Source organism: Bombyx mandarina, chromosome 01 (genome assembly GCF_030267445.1).
Source record: "Bombyx mandarina strain Sakado chromosome 01, ASM3026744v2".
Taxonomy (NCBI): domain Eukaryota; kingdom Metazoa; phylum Arthropoda; class Insecta; order Lepidoptera; family Bombycidae; genus Bombyx; species Bombyx mandarina.
The window spans coordinates 3,516,150-3,535,090 of NC_143208.1; the positions used below are offsets into that span (position 1 = coordinate 3,516,150).

The 18,941-nt window shown below is 48.4% G+C and overlaps 1 protein-coding gene across 2 annotated transcripts in view; it reads left to right on the top strand.

Annotated features, from left to right (window-relative positions):
- The first annotated feature begins 8,645 nt into the window (after positions 1–8,645).
- TrpA1 (Transient receptor potential cation channel A1) overlaps positions 8,646–18,941 on the top strand; it is a 67,830-nt gene continuing 57,534 nt past the window's right edge. The window contains exon 1 of one of the 2 annotated variants that reach the window (XM_089727153.1): positions 8,646–8,803. In XM_089727153.1, coding sequence (XP_089583279.1) covers positions 8,660–8,803 — 144 coding nt within the window. In that variant the 5' untranslated portion in view covers positions 8,646–8,659. The remainder of the gene's footprint in view (positions 8,804–18,941) is intronic. The other variant, XM_089727169.1, reaches the window with a different exon arrangement.

Sequence of the window (18,941 nt, forward strand, 5' to 3'; positions counted from 1 at the left end):
GTATCGGCCAGCAGCTCTGCTTTTTCGTCATCATCAAAGGCCGCGAGTCGGCCTGAGGGGCCTACGAGGGGGGGCATAGTTACTACCGTATCCGATTTGAGAGTACGAGCTAAGCGGTAGTAAGACCTTTGGGAGGGCGCGAGTCCTTCTAAGAATTTTTTTTTATTTTTTTTTATTGCCTTTGTAGGTAGACGGGCATACGGCCCACCTGATGGTGAGTGGTTACCGTCGCCCATGGACTTCAGCAATGCCAGGGGCAGAGCCAAGCCGCTGCCTACCGCTAAATCAGACCATCTGGCATCTCGGACTTCGGCGATGCGAGACTTTACGTCGCGTTGTAGGGCACGCATTCGAATACGATTTTCCGCGGTAGGATACCTGTCGTAGGCGCGTATCGAGGCGTTCTTAGCTCTAAGGAGTTCCCTAATATCGTCGGACAATTTGAAGCGGTAAAGGAAGTCCTCCGCTACAACTTGTTTCGATGACCTATCTAATGTCGAGGTGATGTGTGATGTTAAGATGTCTATGGCTTCAGCGGTATCCTGAGGAGACGGGGTAGAGTCCGGGTTAAACGGGAGCGATGGTGGATCAGATTCATCCAGGCTGATGCCCAGCGTGTGCCAATCCACCACAGTCCTCGTGACGGGAACGGAATCGGGAGCGCGACCGAGCTTCATAACGACGGGACGGTGGTCTGAATCTAACTCTGAAACTACTTCGATCGAGTGTAAGCGCAGAGTTACGTTTTTTAATAACGCTATGTCGAGTATATCCGGGCGATGCGCGATATTTAGCGGGTAGTGAGTCGGGGTTAACAGAGCGACGATATCGAAGGCGAGATCATCGACTAACGCGTCAAGCCGCCTGCCATTCGGGGTTGTGGTGTGTGAGTTCCACCTGATGTGTTTACAATTTAGGTCGTCCGCCAGAATGACAGAGCTCCCCATACCGAGCAGCGCCTCGATATCACTGCTTAGAACGATCTTATCCGGTGGAAGATAAACGGACGCGATAACGATCGGCGCGTGTCCCGTCAGTGAGATTCTGCACACTGATGCTTCGATATTAGCGAGCGCGGGAGGATCGAGTGGGACGCAATGCAGGGCTCTTCTATAGTAAATGACGGTACCACCACCACGGGCAGAGAGCCTGTCGTTCCTGACCATGTTATAGTTCGCGATTTTAGGGTCACGGCGCGCGGGCTTAAGTAGGGTCTCCTGCACTAACAAGATATCAATTTGATGGTCACGCAAAAACTCAGAGACCTGATCACGTAGATTTGCGAGACCGTAAGCGTTAAAAAATCCTATCGTCACGGATAGGGACTTTATTCTACTTATATACGCCATTGATTACCGGCGGAGTGAGGGGAGGACGTACGTATTTAATGACGCATATACGTCAGCGTATTCCTGCACAACGGCGATAAAGTGTTGTGCAGTGGAGGCAGCGCGAATGGCGTCGCCCAAAGCGTTAACGCGCTCAAAGTTGATCGACTGTAAGAAGTCGATCGCTAAAGCGAGATTTTCGGACGCGGTCGGAGGGCAAGTCGCGGGAGAGGGACGAGTCGCGGGGGCGGGACGAATCGCGGAGGAGGGAGTTGTAGCCGTGTTCATGTACGGCAGCGGTTTCGCCCAGGCCGTGACACTGGGCACCGCCGCCGGAACGAACGCTGGCTTAGCCTGCGACGCAGAGGGTGCCGAGGCTTTGATGTCTGGGCCGGAAGCTCGGAGGCGGTTTTGGCGGGCGACGCGGCGATTTATTTTCGGGGCTCGGGGGCATCCGCGGTAATTTGCGGGGTGACCCTGTGTTCGACACAGGACGCAGCTAGGCGGTTCCGTCGCGGTTTTTTGATCGCGAGTGCAGAGGGCCGTGGCGTGATCGCCTAAACATTTGACGCATCGGGGGCGCGCGTGACAGTTACGGGAAGAGTGCCCATACAATTGACAGTTATGGCACTGGCTAGGAGTGCCTTTTTTATGGGGGGCTTCGACAGCGATACCAGAGAGCCTACAGACGGTCTGTGTGTTAAAGATTTTCTTACCCTCGGGGGTAGGCTGGAGAGCGACTAGAACCATATTATATGGCTCCCTACCGCGACCGGTGTGCATACGGTGCACAGAATTCACTGGTAGGCCTTGTTCTAACAGGTCGACTTTTACGAGCTCTACATCTAACTCTTTAGGGATTCCGCGTATTACAACGCGGAGTTCGCGCTCCTCCTGAAGCGTATAAGTGTGGAAGCTTATACGCTCCTTACGGAGGTAAGAGGTGACGGCCCTATGGTCATCAGATGAATGCACCTTTATTTGGATGCCGTTCGCGAGGTTACGGGCATTCGTGAAATTGATATTTTTGGCCTTAAGGGCCAGGGAAACTCGATCCCAAGCTGCCTTCTCTTGAAGGATTACCGGAGGAGGGGACTGGGTTTTATTTTGTGCACGGGCTGGAGGCGCAATCGGGAGTCTGGGGGCGGGGGCGCGACGCGTTCGCGGCTTTGCTAATTTTAGCGGCCGCGGGAGCTCGAGACTCCGCGGCACGCTTCTTACCCTTTTGTACCAGGGTAAATCCATCCGTCGATGAGGCGGGGGCAAGGTCGACCTCCATCTCCGAGTCAGAGTCGGAGGACGAGGAGGCGGGCGCAGGTGACCTACGAGCAGGTGTTTTGGAGGGCGCGACGGAGGCCGCGGATGATCGCACGGCTGGAACGGTGGCCACGGCGGACGACGCAGCAGTTTTACTCGCCAGTATAGGCGACGCGTGAACGGCAGGCACGACGGAGGCTGTGGTGCTCGATGTAGAAGCTTTGCACGCAGGTACAGGCGACGCAGGAGCAGCGAGCACGGCGGAGTCTTCGAGAGAGCTCGCAGTGTGATTGGCCTTGAAAGCCAGAAACTCTGAGGCGAGCTGTGGATGACGAAGTCGGAGGAATTCCGCGAATACAGCGTCCATGATCGCTGAGTGCTCAGGTGGGGCGGCCCTGGGTCTTGAAAACACTCGCCTTGCGGCGAGGTCCCAACTTCTCGGACCTGAGCGGTTCTATTGAACACAGGTGGCGATGCGGCGTGATTACTACAGGACAAAGAAAAAACACAACAAAACGGAAATAACAAAAAGAAACAAAACAATTAAACACTTCCAGGAAAGCAGTTTGTCGGCAGATGTACCACGAACACAGAAATAACGAAAGGAAACAAAACAAATAAAAACTTCCAGGAAAAACACTTGGTCGGCAGATGTACCACGAAAACAGGCCGCGCGAACAATGGCCGGGCTAACAAAAGCCGGGCGAACAAAGGCCGGGCGATCGAGTGGTTGATGGGCACGTCCGCACGTGACGGGTGCCTCTATCGGAATGAGCGAGAGAGCATTCGTGTCGCGTCGTGCTGAAAATCTTGCTTTAGATTATTTATCAGTGTAGTTCACGTCTGTAATAATTTGAAACGCTTTACCATGATATTCGGAATGAGGAAATTCTCAGAAGAACTCTGATGATATATCTCAAAGTATAGGAACGTTGAAGTGGCACTGAGCAGGGCATATCGCTCGTAGAACGTATGGCCACTAAGGCCGAATATTGCTCTAGTGGTGGCCCCTTGACGGAAGACGTAGCATTTGCAGGCTTCCCACAAGGTAGACCGTCGACTTATTGAAGGTCACGTGAATGCACTGGCTGCAGGCAGCGCAGGACAGGTCGTTGTGACAGGTGTTGTGTTGTGTTTTACTGGTAGTAGGACCTCTTGTGAGTCCGCGCGGGTAGGTACCTGCCTATTTCTGCCGTGAAGCAGTAATGCATTTCGGTTTGAAGGACGGGGCAGCCGTTGTAACTATACTGAGACCTTAGAACTTATGTCTCAAGGTGGGTGGCGCTTTTACGTTGTAGATGTCTATGTGCTTCAGTAACCACTTAACACCAGGTGAAATGTGAGCTCGTCCACCCATCTAAGCAACAAAAAAAATAGCTTGGTATCGCGCAGTGACATCCGCCTCCCCCAACACGTTTGTGGACTGGAAAGATAAATAATTATTGTGCCTGGTGTAAGTTTTTCTATTAATTATATAGCTTCGATGTTAACTGTGATTCGAAAGGAACAAATTCGGTGTCATCTAGTGACAATTTGACGCAACTGATTTATTTTGTCTATGAAGGAGCTGCTCAATAATTCGAACTGGTGGTCCTGCAGTAGTCGAAATTCGACTATAATTAATTGAAATTATAAGTTTGAACATTATTATGATTCTATTGTCAAATTATAAAATCACAGATTTCGCCAAGACTACACTTTAGGCAAAATATTAATAAAGACAAACAATATTTAATCTATTCTCAATTTGACCACAGACTATAAGCAATATGAAAAGTTTGTCAATAAACAAATAGTATGCATGCGTGTGTGTCAAATAGTAGTTAGTGTAGTAGTGTGGTAGGGTGTGTAATGTTTTTTATGGATTTATTGTACTTTTTAATGCACTTCTTCTCTATGTTCTCTATTAGTGTGGGAAATTTCATACTGCGCAATTTTCGTAAAAAGGGGTACAAAGTATTTGCTTCACGTATTAATATATAGATGGTTTCAAGGAAGTCATTACTAGACACATAGATCTAACAAAGATACTTTAAAAAAATTAACAGATATCTCTAGTGTCTTTAACGTTCAATGTCACGAAGTTAATATTTAGCCGGTTCTGAACCAGAAATTTTCGAAAAAAAAAGTATGTCATTTGATGATTTCAGGGCTTTTCAATTAATCGAATTCTAGAATAATAATTACTTCGAAACGTGACCGAAATCTATTGTTACATTTTCGATCTATAGTTTATTAGTCGAAAAAATTAGAATCAGATTTTGAATAATCTATATTCCGGAAGGAAAGGCGGTGCGGACGGAATGCTAAATCAATGTTTTAAAATAAAAAAATTTAATTTTTTTTAATACAATACTTTGGTTGGGAATAAACATGTAGTCACTAAAATGTACAAATCATTATATCTTATAGTCGTTCCTTTAGATACACTAACATCCTACACTTGAAAATTAGGATAAAATATTTTGCTCGGAAAAAAAGAGAGTATAGTGAGTTTTGCTACAACCTGCATTACAAGGTTGGACAGCCATTTTGCCGAAAGGCATAACTGAATGAATATTGTTAACCCAAGAGCTTCGATCAATAATAGTATTATTGATCGAAGCCCAAGATCATATAATTTCATTCATGGACCTGGATGATTAATGACCTCGTACCTCATGTCTCGAAGTGACCATTAGCATTGACCTTATGATGTCTGAAAGTTCAGTCGTTCATTCTTGTTACTAAACAAGATTACGTTAATTAATATTGGTTGCGGGATTTTACTTTGGTTCCTTCATTCAGGGGAACGTTGTTTCACTAGTACAATTCAGCTTTGCTAATAACGTGGACATAATTATACCAAATTTCCTTTTTTTAAATATTCATCCATAATTCTTTATGCACCTTTCGTCACCATTGTGGACACGACCTGGATACGGCGGAGCATACGCTCGCTGTCTGCCCCGCTTGGGAGGTGCAGCGCCGTGTCCTGGTCGCAAAGATAGGACCGGCCTTGTCGCTGCCTGGCGTCGTGGCGTCGATGCTTGGCGGTGACGAGTCCTGGAAGGCTATGCTCGACTTCTGCGAGTGCACCATCTCGCAGAAGGAGGCGGCGGGGCGAGTGAGGCAAAGCTCTCCTCACTACGCAGAAATCCACCGCCGCCGAGCAGGGGGTCGGGACCGGGGTTTCGTCCGTAACCCGGCCCCCTAAGAGCTGCTTCGGGCTCCACCCGTTTTGTGCGGGAAGGAGCCTAGGCGTGGGGCGGCGTGGTAAGCCGCGTTCCCCCGACCGCTCCGGGGGAAGGTGTAGCGCGGCGCCATCAATGCGGGCTCTTGGCCCGTCGACCGAGGGAACCGGCGTCTGGGGGACGGCGGGATGGATGTAATATGCTCTGCGTAAACCCTGTCCCGCCGTCTCAATAGCTCCGACTGGGTTCCCACCCGGTCCGGGGTACGGCGCCGGCTGTGAGCGGCAGGAGTTTATAGTGGGGAATCAACTCCCACATACCGGGGATCCGGCGATTTACTCCTGTGGAAAAAAAAAAATGCACCTTTCGTGTACTTCTCATCTAAGAAGTTTGGGAATAAAAGTTTTCCAAGTTGTAAATATATGCTAAAATCCATTAGATCGTATACAAGTTGCGCTTTCATATCAAAATTAATTTTATCATTTTAAAATATCGATAGCCGGCGAACGTACGCTGAGAAAAAGAAATAAGAAATTGTCAAAAAGCTAGGAAGTTTCATTTCGCGAAGTAAACGTCAAAATGGCGCACCCATACAATAAAACCTTCAGGAAAACCACTAAAATACCGAAGTAATGTTGCGCTGTATGCAGTTTCAAATTGCTTAATACCATTTGCATATCGAATGGGAATGTCAACGGTGGGTCTGACGTAACTGCAACCTGTCAAGTCCTCAAGCATCGTAAAGGTGTGGCTCCATTAGTACGATGAACGATGTTCCAATGATAAAAAAACAAAAACATCAAATTACAACATGTACAAATTGATTGGAATAGTTAAATTACTGGACGAGAAATTTTCGTAATCGCTAAAAATTGGAGCGTTGTATTTGTTTCAGGCTAACAAGGCAAGTCATCGTTATTGGTGTATCGAGCATCGTTATGTACTAAGAATTAAATACAGGGTGTATTAAAATAGAACATTAAAGAATCACTTTCGTAACGTTAAACTTTACAAATGTTTCTTTTTTCATTAGCACGTTATGTAATGAAATTGAAACCAGCTGACAATGATATTCGCAATTACAATGCCGACTTAGAAAAATATGAATTGATAGTCTTATGGTAGGATCTCTTGTGAGTCCGCATTGGTAGGTACCACCACCCCGCCTATTTCTGCCGTGAAGAAACAATTCGTTCCGGTTTGAAGGGTGGGGTAGCCGTTGTAACTATACTGAGACTTTTAGAACTTATATCTCAGGTGTGTGACTACATAACATCAAATGGGCTGTGAGCTCGTACACCCATCAAAGCAATAAAAAAGAATTATAATAATAAGTTTTAGGAAGCTGTAGTTATAACGACGAAAGAAAAGATCTTCCACCGAGCGGGTGATATTGCTTGGTAGACCGACCGGTCCGTGTGTTGTTGTTCGGAACTTGTACTCAATGCAAATTTATCTTGAAAATGTCGTAAACTAGATTCAGGCATCTGTCAAATATCTTGTGTTGTACGAGTATAATACACAAAGCTTATAAGCTTGTTATAAAAAGACTGTTAAAAGATGTTAATCATAACAATTCTATATTATTCATTAACCTCGAAGTTAATAATTAGCACTTGCTCTTATTCACCTTTATACAATCTGTTTTTTTTAATTGAAATAGAACAAAGTATTACGGGGTAGATATGTAAAGGTCATGATGGATACTGAACATGTATTACATCTTTCTTGAGAGCTTATAACATCTTCTTTCTTTTATTCGCTCTTGGCAGAGATATCGTGGATGTCAAGTATTTAATACCGAGTTTTATAACGTGCCGCCATTACTCTCTTCTGGTATTTCTTACTGTATTGCTTATGGTATGGGTATTCCGTTGGAGTCTTGACCTAGTCTGTCCATCTGGCGGGAGATCTGCCGCGCAGCTTCCGCTCTGGACCTCTGTCCCCACCCTGTGACACATGTCAACAGATGTCAGAACACGAGGCTACACCGAGCAGTATTACCGCTTAGTTATTTTCAGTTCATGGAAAATAGAACAGTTATTGTTATGGACAATTAATATAAATGGAGACTATTTACATATATTTGTTAAAATTATACCGACCCGATATTTTTGGACGGTAATGTTTTTTGGTAATGTAATGTCAGGGGAGTAAAAATCTTTGAAAAATGTTGAAAAGAGATTTAGACTTCGTGCATTGTTATGGCCAAATTCACATTTTAGTATGGCTTAAGCTAAATGGACTGTGAGATTACCGTACCTTACAGATATATATGTACATATTAAACTCCCGATCCATTAACGGTGCTTTTAGGTACCTCAAGCACCGGTCACCGCCCTCGCCGAACCAGTCGCTTGCGACGAAGGGCCCGGCGAGTAAATTAACCCACAGACACAGCCCACTGATTTTCTCGCCGGATCTTCTCAGTGGATCGTGTTTCCGATCTGGTGGTAGATTCTGCGAAGCACTGCTCTTGCTAGGGCCAGTGTTAGCAACACTCCGGTTTGAGCCCCGAGACCTCACCTACACGCTAGGGTAACGCTGATATCGCCTCTCAAGGCCAACAGTATAGGAAGGAAAAAAAGTACATATCCATACTAATATATTTATAAATCTACAGTGGTTTTTATGGATGTTCCGTTATAACTACTGAACCATGCATCCGATTAACTTGAAACTTGGTATCCATGTATAAAATACATGTACTTAATGGATAGTCTGATATTTATATGAGCGTTGGACTCTCTAATAATAATGACAATAAATAATAATGTTAATTTTAAATGCCCAGCGAAGCGGGCGAGTATGGTTAGTAAAACTATAAATGCTCCACTAACGTAAGATATCATGCATTTTATTGATGATTTCTCCTTTACAGATCCCAATGAGGAGACAATCATGTGGTTTCGAAAGTTAAGAGCTTCGCGGCCCGTTCCTCAGAGGCCTGTGCTCGGTCCCGCCATCATTGTTGATGGAGCAATCGCCCATGTCGAGGATAGTATTATCGTCGCCAAAAGTAATTCAAGAAAGAGAGGCTTCATCGTGAGTACACCTTTATAATTAATGTTCTAAGACAGGGGCTCCCACTGCCCACTCTTAGAATATATTACTTTTTAACGCCCCCATTTTTTCCCACTATAGCGAAAGCTCAGTCGGTGCTTAAGAGTCCTCCTAGATGAAGTTACAAATCGCCTCCCAATTCTCTACATAATGCCCCCTTTTTTCTGGTCTCTTACCGCCCCCCTTTAGGCCTGCAGCGCCCACAAGGGGGCGTTATTGCCCACTTTGGGAAAGGCTAAGTACTAAGACATACGTACTTTTACATGAATTCTTCCATAATACTTCTTCATGAATATGGCGTTAAGGGCTTAACTACTAAATAAGGTTCAGAATTGAAGACGATCTTAAATGGCGGTTGTGATTTTCTGGAATCAATTTTAAACGCAGTAATGTTTTTCAAGAACGACAAATCGTTATGTAAGTCTTTAAAAAACGATATGTAGTTTTTTCTAGTCCAGCATCTTACAATGCATTGAAAGAACGTTTAGGCTTGAAATTGAATACTGCCAAATTGGGGCGTTGTGAGGAATTTTTTACCGGGAAACATTTTGTAGACTGATAACTTACCTCGTGTAAAACTACTAAATGGCTTTGATAATTTATTCCCAAGTAATAGAAGTTAGTCGTCGCAACAAAATCGAACGAATTATTATTATTATGCCAGTCTGGTGAGTTGATTAAATCAATATTACTTATAGTAGCAGTATTCCTATGTAGGTTACTGCCTCCCTAATTTACAAATTAGGAACTTTATTGAGCTCATATCAAATTTCCAATACAGTTCAAATTTCGACCTTGAGTCTTGAAGTGAGCGGCGATATTAACTTTGATATAATACGCATGAATGAACTTTTACAACTGTTTAAAATTAGTTCGAATATGATGAATAAATTCAGTGAAAAGGTTTATCAATTTCAAATGAATGCGCAGTATTACTTAAAATATTACGCGATTGCCATAACGCTGCTTTAAACATGATAAAATATGTAAGTGTCGTTTAAAAATCCGCCCCTTAGTCAGGTAATGTCCACATTAATAGGTAGATGAACTTTATGAGGACACCTCACAAATAGCTGCAACCGAAGATCGCTTTTATTACACAAACGTAATAATATAACAGCCGACAGTTTACCTGCAGTATTTACATAGGACCCATAATCAAACTACACTCTCGTGTACTCCGTACAAGCATTTTGTAATAAATTGTGATAATTTCATTAAACGAACCTGCTGTGTGGTCAGAATTCAAGGCCTTGTTTTTTTTGTTACAATTATTATTATCCATTTTAATTTCATACTATAAATATAAAATGCGGAAAGGATGAATCGTGTAGAGATTTTATCACTTCATTACTAGTCTAATGTTGTTATATAGCCTTTGAAAATTTTTCGCACGACAATTCAATGTTACTATAATATTTGCATAGCCTTACAAATTAATTGTCAATTTTATTCGGTACTAGCGACCCGCCCTCGCTTCGCTTCGGCAACTGTAATTTATTATTTATTTCTCCACTATTTCATGGATGTTGTTATACATATAAACCTTCCTCTTCAATCACTCTATATATTAAAAAAACCGCATCAAAATCCATTGCATAGTTTTAAAGATTTAAGTATACATAGGCATATAGGGACAGAGAAAGCGACTTTGTTTTGTACGGTGTAGTGATTTTAAAAAAATGTCTTTTTAATTAACGTCTCCATGCTATTTATTTCTGGCACAAATCAACCGTGGATTCTACTTTAACGAATGTCATAGCCGTTATTGACATGAAATTGAGTCATTACATAAGCGTAAGTACTCTGTGTAAGTGCTCTTCCTACCAGAAACTGTAGTTTATGGTAGGAAGGTAGTTTATGGTAGGAACCTCACCATGTCCTCACTACTGGTATATTATCATGTTTTATCTGCTTTCGGCGAGTTGTAGACATAATGAAAACTAATTATAGTCGTCTGCTATCACGAAAATAGTAAAGTATTTGAAACGGCAGATATAATAAAACGAATATAACAAACACGAGATTAAATCGCACAAATAGTTTTAATTACAATATTATCAGTCAAGTTTACGCTTATTATCATAACAAGGCCAAAAGTATTTTAATCCGAATACTTGTTGCTTAAATAAAATTTAATGATGATTATTTAGTTGCAAAAGTCACTCGAAGGCTGGAGATAACTTCTAGAAAGTTTTTTTTTAATTAAATTCTTGGAAGTTTTTAACATCTCGCTTTCTGAATTAGCTAATAAGGGCAGATGAGCTCACGGTCTGCTGAACGTTAATCAATTTCAAGACCCCGCTACCACTGACACTTCAGCAGACGCCACTTTCCGACATGAGAAAAGACAAAAGGACGGCACTATAAGTACAGGAAGAACATGAGAGATTGATTGACATTGAGCTTGTGCTTAAAATGCATTAGTAATAGGGCTGTTCTGCTTCCCTACACGAAACAAATGTATTCTCAGAAGAAATAAACAGGATGGATAGTCAGCCATACAGATATGCTTTGTCACTTATCCTTAGTGTGTATGTAGTATAACTATTAGAGGAATTAGGGACATATGAATAAGTACTGGAAATTAAATAGCCGCAGTTGTAGGATGCCGATCTTCTGTAGAATCTTCATGGTTGGTGGGCTTCAGGGACTTAGCTGGACTAGGTTCCCTTGAGGCTAGATTATAGAAAAAGATGCGTATCGCACACATCTCACCTCGTTCCGTTGCTCTATCTATTAGCACGGATAAAAATCGCCGGAGCAACGGAACGAGGCAAAATGTGCACGATACGCATCTTTTTCTATAATTTAGCCCACTGACACCCATTAACCCACTGAGTTTCTCAGTATTTTCTCAGTAGGTTGCGATTCCGATCCGGTAGTAGATTCAGCGAAGCACTACTCTTGCTAGGCTAGTGCTAGCATATCAGGTTGAGCCCTTGAGCTTACCTACAGGTTCGCGTGAAATTGGATTAACCCCTTGGACCCACGTGCTAGGACTAGTGCTAGCAAGTTTGTCAAGTTGAGCCTGTGAGCTTACCTACATGTTCGCATGAAATTGGAATAACCCTTGGAGCAATCCTTACCAACGATTAAGTAAAGAAATAAAACGGTCAAACAGATACATAGGTAATCTGTTACTTAAAAAACGTTCTTGTTTTCTCTGCCACGTTGACAATAAACAAACTTAGGAGGTTTTAGGTACAATTGTTTTTTAACTCGTGTATGTAATAAAAGTCCTCATTTTGTAAATTGCTCGTCACGATCGCGACGTTTAACAGCGAACGTGCTATTTAAAATTCGGTACAGTGTATGGCTTTCAGCGATATTTCAAGATCGTTACTTTTTTTATCTTGCTCTCCGGAAAATTGTATGTGAACTTTTCAAGTATTCTTTTGCTGTACATCCGAAAAAATATCTCTCACATTGAAGATGTTACAAATGAATCGGCTTCTGTTTCAAGAACAATATTTGCGCATCCCACTGTTAGATATGTGGTTATCTGCAAAAACTGTATAGACCTTTTAAGATCAACATTTCAATTGTTTTTACCCCATGCTCTTTCAATCAATCAATCAATCATTACTTTAAGCATTACATTAAAGTGATAATGAACTTTTTAACGAAGCTTTTTAACTATCAAATATGATTAAATTTCACTTCGCGAAATTCCCTTTCATAATGCCTCTTATAAATAGCTCTGCTGTTTATCTAAAGTAGACTTTTCAAACTTTTTTAAATGTTTTTTTTTGCTTAAATGGTTGGATGATCTCACGGTTCACCTGGTGTTCAGTGATTACCAGAGCCCATAGACATCTACAACGTAAATGCCGCCAAACGCCTCAAGACACGAGTTCTAAGGTCTCTGTTTTTACATTACAAGGGCTGCCCCATACAAGTTATATCAATACAGTAAAAAACAAAATAACTTAGTTCTGGATCATTTTAGTTCATAGATTTAAAGAAATGATTATTACTAAGCCGGAATCGATATTTTCTTACCTTAACCATGAATAAGATGTATTTTACTTTTGGGTCTAATATTTAATTTACTGGTGCTAGGAGGTCTCGTGAGTCCACACAAGTATCTACCACCACTCTGCCTATTTCTGCCGTGAAGCAGTAATGCGTTTCGGTTTGAAGGGTGGGACAGCCGTTGTAACTATACTGAGACCTTAGAACTCATATCTCAAGGTGAGTGGCGGCGTTTACGTTGTAGATGTCTATGGGCTCTGGTAATCACTTAATATCAGGTGGGCCGTGAGCTCGTCCACCCATCGAAGGAATAAAAAAATAAATTAACAATTTCTAGCAGTATAAATATATACAGTTGTATATATATATATACAACGCATAACCAAATAAGTAATTATAACTTTATTTCCTTATATAATATATAATAATGCATAAATGCTATATTAGTTAGCGTAAAAAGTAGATTAATATTTTTTTGTGGAATGCAAATTTTTCGTTAACATTATCCGTTCTCCATTCCGCTCTTAACTTTAACTAGACAGATTCATTCTAGAGCATAACAAGATGTTGTATCATTAACACAACATCCAATTAGAAACTGCTCGGTTTCTAAGTGTGGCCTCTAAAGGGTCGGTTACGTTTTAAAATATTATGAAACGGGGAACAGAGAATAAATTTATCTCCACTACCTAGACTAAGGTAAGATCGTTTTTTTTTTTTTTTTTTTTTTTTTTTTTTTTTTTTTTTTTTTTTTTTTTTTTTTTTTTTTTTTTTTTTTTCGGGCCGGGGGCCGAACCTCCTACGAGGTCCCCACGCATACGGGGCGCGCGGGGTATGTGAGACTCAACGATCTGCAGGTGTTGAGAGCAGATCGCGGGCCCAAGGATTTTAGGACCCACCCACTAAACGACTCCCCTGCACTCTTACACCCGACGTCCGATCCTCTCCGAGGTCAGAACCCGGATGAGGTAGGGGGGTTACCGCGGTCAACACTACAACCAGACGGCGCGGCTCACCCCAAGGACGCCCAGCCGACGGAGCCTTCGAGGCGAATCGAAGGCTCTGAAACGTCGGCCGTCTCGGTACGGCAGCCCGTCAGGCCGCCCAGACAGTGCCGCTGGTGCCCCGGAATACCCCGCTGGACCAGAACCAGCCTGCCGGGTCGGGACGCGATACACTGCCAACCGGTCGCTCTTTCGTAACTCCTTGGCAGCGCGCTAGAGTGCTGGTAGCGCGCCGTGCGGCCTCTCCCCCTCAGGTCGCCCCTTGACCTTCACCGGGGGGAAGCCGCCATCTACAGGGGCCGGAGTCGGGCAAAGGCCCTTCTCCGGCCCCCGGCTCGGCGGCGACGGATAGGTGCGGAGAGGGATGAGCTCTCCCTCTCTCGTTCCGCCGCCTCCTTCTGCGAGATGGTGTACTCGCAGAAGTCGAGCATCGCCTTCCAGGACTCATCGCTGCCGAGCATCGTGGCCACGACGGTCGGCAGCGATAAGTCCGGTCCTATTTGCGAGACAAGGACACGGCGTTGCTCCAGCCATGCGGGGCAATATGCGAGCGTATGCTCGACCGTGTCCTCGTCGCAGTCACAGTGGTGACACTCCATCGTCGGTTCCCTCCGGGCGATGCGATGCAGGTACCGGCCAAAACACCCATGGCCGGTAAGCATCTGCGTCAACCGGAAGGTGAGACGCCCTTGGTCACGGTTCGCCCATTCCGCGAGGACCGGGCGCACCGCCTCGACGGTCCGGAGACCGGCTGACGGGTTCGCCAAGCGGCGAGACCACGCCTCCAGCACAGACCGCCGAGATTGGAGCCTCCGCGCTCTAATCGCTCCTTCTCCGGGACGTGGTTCCCCCCTGTCGCGAAGGTCACATCGCCACGCATAATCGGCGGCGAGCGCCTCCGCCTCCAGGTCCCAGGGAGGCGTCCCGGCGAGAACGCACGCCGCCTCGAAGGAGACGGTGCGGTATCCACGGATCGCCCTGACCGCGATTGCACGCTGCGGGCGTCGCAGGGCCGCGATGTTCCTGCGAGTCAGGGCGCGGCACCACACGGGGGCCCCATATAGTGCCATGGACCGCACCACCCCCACGTAGAGACGACGTACTACTGCGTCGGGCCCCCCGACGTTTGGCAAGAGCCGGCTCAACGAGCCAGCCGTCGCCATCAGCCGAGGGCCTAACTTCTCGAAGTGAGCGCGGAAGTTCCAACGACCGTCCAATTCGAGGCCGAGGTACCGCAACCCGGTTACCCCAACCTCGACGCGGACGCCTCCAATCACCAGGTGGGCCCCGGGCGGCGGCTCTCTTCCAGCCCTGTGAAACAGCAGGGCCTGGGATTTTTCGAGCGCCACCTCGAGGCCCAACCTCCGAATATTACCGACGACGAATGCCACCCCTGCGCAGGCAAGACGGGCAGACTCATGGTAGTCTTTCCCCCGAGCCATGACTAACGTGTCATCCGCGTAACACACAACGCGTAGGCCCGGGAGAGGGCTGTGAAGGGCACCCCGCAGGACCCAGTCGTAGCCGATATTCCACAGAAGAGGGCCAAGGACCGACCCCTGTGGAACACCGCACTCGACCGGAAAGCGGAGCACCGCACCCCCGTGTCCGGTGCATACGACCGACCTGTCCTCAAGATAGGATCCGATCAGCCGGCGGAGGTACGCAGGGACGCAGTGATATTCAAGCGCCCCCGCGATCACTGACCAGGGTAAGGTGTTGAAAGCATTGGCAATGTCCAGGGACACTGCCAGAGCCACCCCACCCCGGGCGACAGCTTCATCAGAGAGGGCACGCACGCGCATAATCGCGTCGATGGTAGAGCGGCCCTCTCTGAAGCCGTACTGCTCCGCCGATAGATCGGGACCCGTCCCAGTCAGGTGCCGGACGATGCGGGCGGCGACAACTCGCTCCAACAATTTTCCCGCCTCGTCCAGCAACACAATGGGGCGGTACCCCGCGGGTGAGTCCGCCGGGCACCCCTCCTTCCTCAAAAGGACGAGTCTGCCCGTCTTCCACTGGGTCGGAAACCGTCCCGACTCAAGGCAAGCTTCGAAAAGTCGCACAAGCCGGTCCCCCAGAGCACCGAAGACCAAATCCCAGACCCGGCCGTGAATACCATCAGGGCCGGGGGCCGCGTCCTTCCTCCTCATCTTTGACACGGCCGCACGGATCTCTGCCCCCGAAATCTTCGGAGGGGGCACGTCGGCAGGGGCATCACCACCATCGTGACGTGGTGGCGTGCCCATGAAAGGGGGCCGAAAAGTCCCCTCTCCCTGCGGGAACAGCGCAGAAACTATTTCCCGCAGCTGCCGAGGCTGGAGTCGCTCGGTCATCGGGGGACCCCACGGCCGCAATTTCTTGCGGACAGTTTTGTATGGGCGCCCCCAGGGATCCTGATCGAGCGTCTCCAGGAGCGTCTGCATGCCCTGAGATTTGGCCTCACCGATGGCCAGCCGCAACGCCTCTTGCTTTTGACGGCAGTCGGCGTGCAGCCGGTCCGCCGCCTCCGCAAAGTCGTCATCGCGAAGACGGCGGCGGCGGTGGCGAGCGCTCCGGCGGCGCGCCCGCACGCACTCCTCACGGAGTTGCGCGATATTGGGTGACCACCAGTACGCACCGCCACGCGGAGCATGGCCACCTACCCGGGGCATCGCTGCATCGCAAGTCCGACACATCGTTCCCCGGAACCAGTCAGCCTCCGACTCCACATCCACAGGGCTCGCGGGCACGGGTGCCCACGCAGCCACTGCAGCCGCCTCCACCAGGAGCTCCTTATTCAGGCGCTTCAGTGCCCACCTGGGGAATGATCGAGGCGTACTACGCGGGAGCTCCTCCTCACCACGGGCGACCATAGCTGACGCAGAGCGAGAGGAGGCAGAGAGCTCAAATCGGACGTATCGATGGTCCGAGAGCGTCTCCGCCCCCTCAAGAACACGCCAGCCACGGGTGCGGCGTGCGATGGAAGGAGATGCGAAAGTCACATCCACGTGAGATTCGCCGTTCCATCGCACGCAAGTCGCGACCGAACCCCTGTTCAAGAGACAGAGACCGGCCGCGATCGCCCACTCCGAGAGCATCCTGCCACGCGAGTTCGGGCGGGGGGAACCCCAAGCTACCCATTTGGCATTGAGGTCTCCCGCTAAAATCACCGGGCGAGACCCGAGGCGATTAACCAACGCCTCGAGCCCGCCCAAGAACCGCTCGAACTCAGCGAGATGTCTGTTCGGAGAGAAGTACACCCCGATCACGACGGTTTCATCGACCCTGGCCGCGACGTAACCGGATCCCCTGGCCACCATCACCAGGGGGGGTAACGCCGCAGCCTGTCTGATTATGATTGCCACGGAGCCGTCGATGTCCCCGATCCACGAATCCTGATCAGCAGGGACGAAGTACGGCTCCGCGGCGACAGCGACATCAATTGACCACTCCGCCATGGTGTGGACGAGGAGATCCTGCGCCCTGGCGGAGTGGTTCAGATTGGCCTGGAGGAAGCGATGGACGTGCCCCATTATTGAGGGGTTATGTCCATCGCTCCTTCGTCCGTCCCGCCCTCCGGCTCGACAGCCGCGGCGGGAACTAGCTCGCCTGCTACTCCATTTGCAGCTGGCACCTCCTCTGCACCTTTTTTTCTTTTGTTTTTTCCACCTCTCCTCCTCTTCGTTGAGGAGGGGGCTGAACGACATGCTGGCCCCCCAGCCCGGTGGTCGGCCTGCCGCTTCGCCGCATCACAAAGTACACAGTGCGGAACGGCGGTGCAGGTGGCAGCCTTGTGCCCGGACTGACCGCAACGGAAACACAATCCGCTGCGGTCGACAGTCGACGGGCATTTAGCGAGGCCATGCCCAGTACCGAAGCACCGGAGGCATCGCCAAGGTCTTGCCTCCTGTAGTTGCACCTGAGCCATGATCCAGCCTACGCGCAGCCTTCCAGGCGTGTTGGCAGGCTTCCCACTTGGAGGTGTGGCTAGGAGAATGGCCGCCTGCACGGGGCACCGCGCCCATGCGGTGCGGGCTCCGGAGTAAGTGCTCCGGAGTTCCCCCACCTTAACGTGGGCCAGGGCACAGTTCCCCTGTGATGCAATGGCGGCGGCCACTTCGTCCTGGGTCGCGCATTCATCGAGGCCCGTCAATTTGACTTCCGCCATTTTGACGGGGCGTTCGATGCGCACTATCTCTGGGTCCGGCAAAATCTCCCGGAGCCGCGCCACCAGTCTGTCCGCGGCTGCGCCAGATTGGGCGCCTGGACATTCCAGTAGCCGGGCCCCGTTAGCGGTGTGCCGAACCTTGAGCCCGCCCTCCACGCCTATGGCGTCGACATCAACGGCACCACGCGCTCGGCTCATTACCTCCATATAGGTAATGCCCTTTTCCTTTGCAGCCGGCAGTAGCTCCAAGACCACTGCCGCTGACCGTGGAGCGCGCGGTTTGCCGTTTCGACGCCTCTTGTTTTTTCCTTGAGCTGCCACTCGACCCTCTTGATGGGGAGCAGCAGCCGCTGGGGCGGGCTGGGGGCGTGCCGCAGCCGGCACCCTTTTTTTATTCTTATTGCCCCGCTTCACCACCTCAGTCCAGGCCACATCCATACTGGATGGAGCTGGAGGCAGCGGGTGGGGCTGGGGTGGCGGTACCGGCTTAGCAGCATTCACGTTCCCCTTTTTTTTCGTGCGGCTCCTACCGGGCCTCACCTTAACGGCCTGGCGCGTGTTAGCGGCCGTAGGCTGTGGTCTTGCGGGCTGGACAGGCGTTTGCCGTCCAGCGGGTCCATATACAGTGGCCCTTGATAATTGGGCCCTTTCAAGCTTAGCGAGCCCAGCGGACTGGGGCTTCGCTTGGGCGGCGGCTTTTCCCTCATGGGCAAGCGGCGGTCTTGCACGCTCCACCGGTGAGCTGCGTGCCTCCAAGATGGCGAACCGCCGCTTCAGCTCCGCCACCTCCACGCCATCGGGTGGAGTCAGGTTACGGAGCTCCGCAATAAGCTCATCCACCCGCATGTGCAGCGCGGCGACTTCGGCGCGCAGCTCCAAATTTTCGGCAAGCAGCCCTGCGTTCTGTGCCTGCAGCTGCTCAACCGTGATTTTTGCCCTGCGGCAAGCGGCTCTGGTCTGCACCGATCCGGTCGCGACCAGTCCGTTT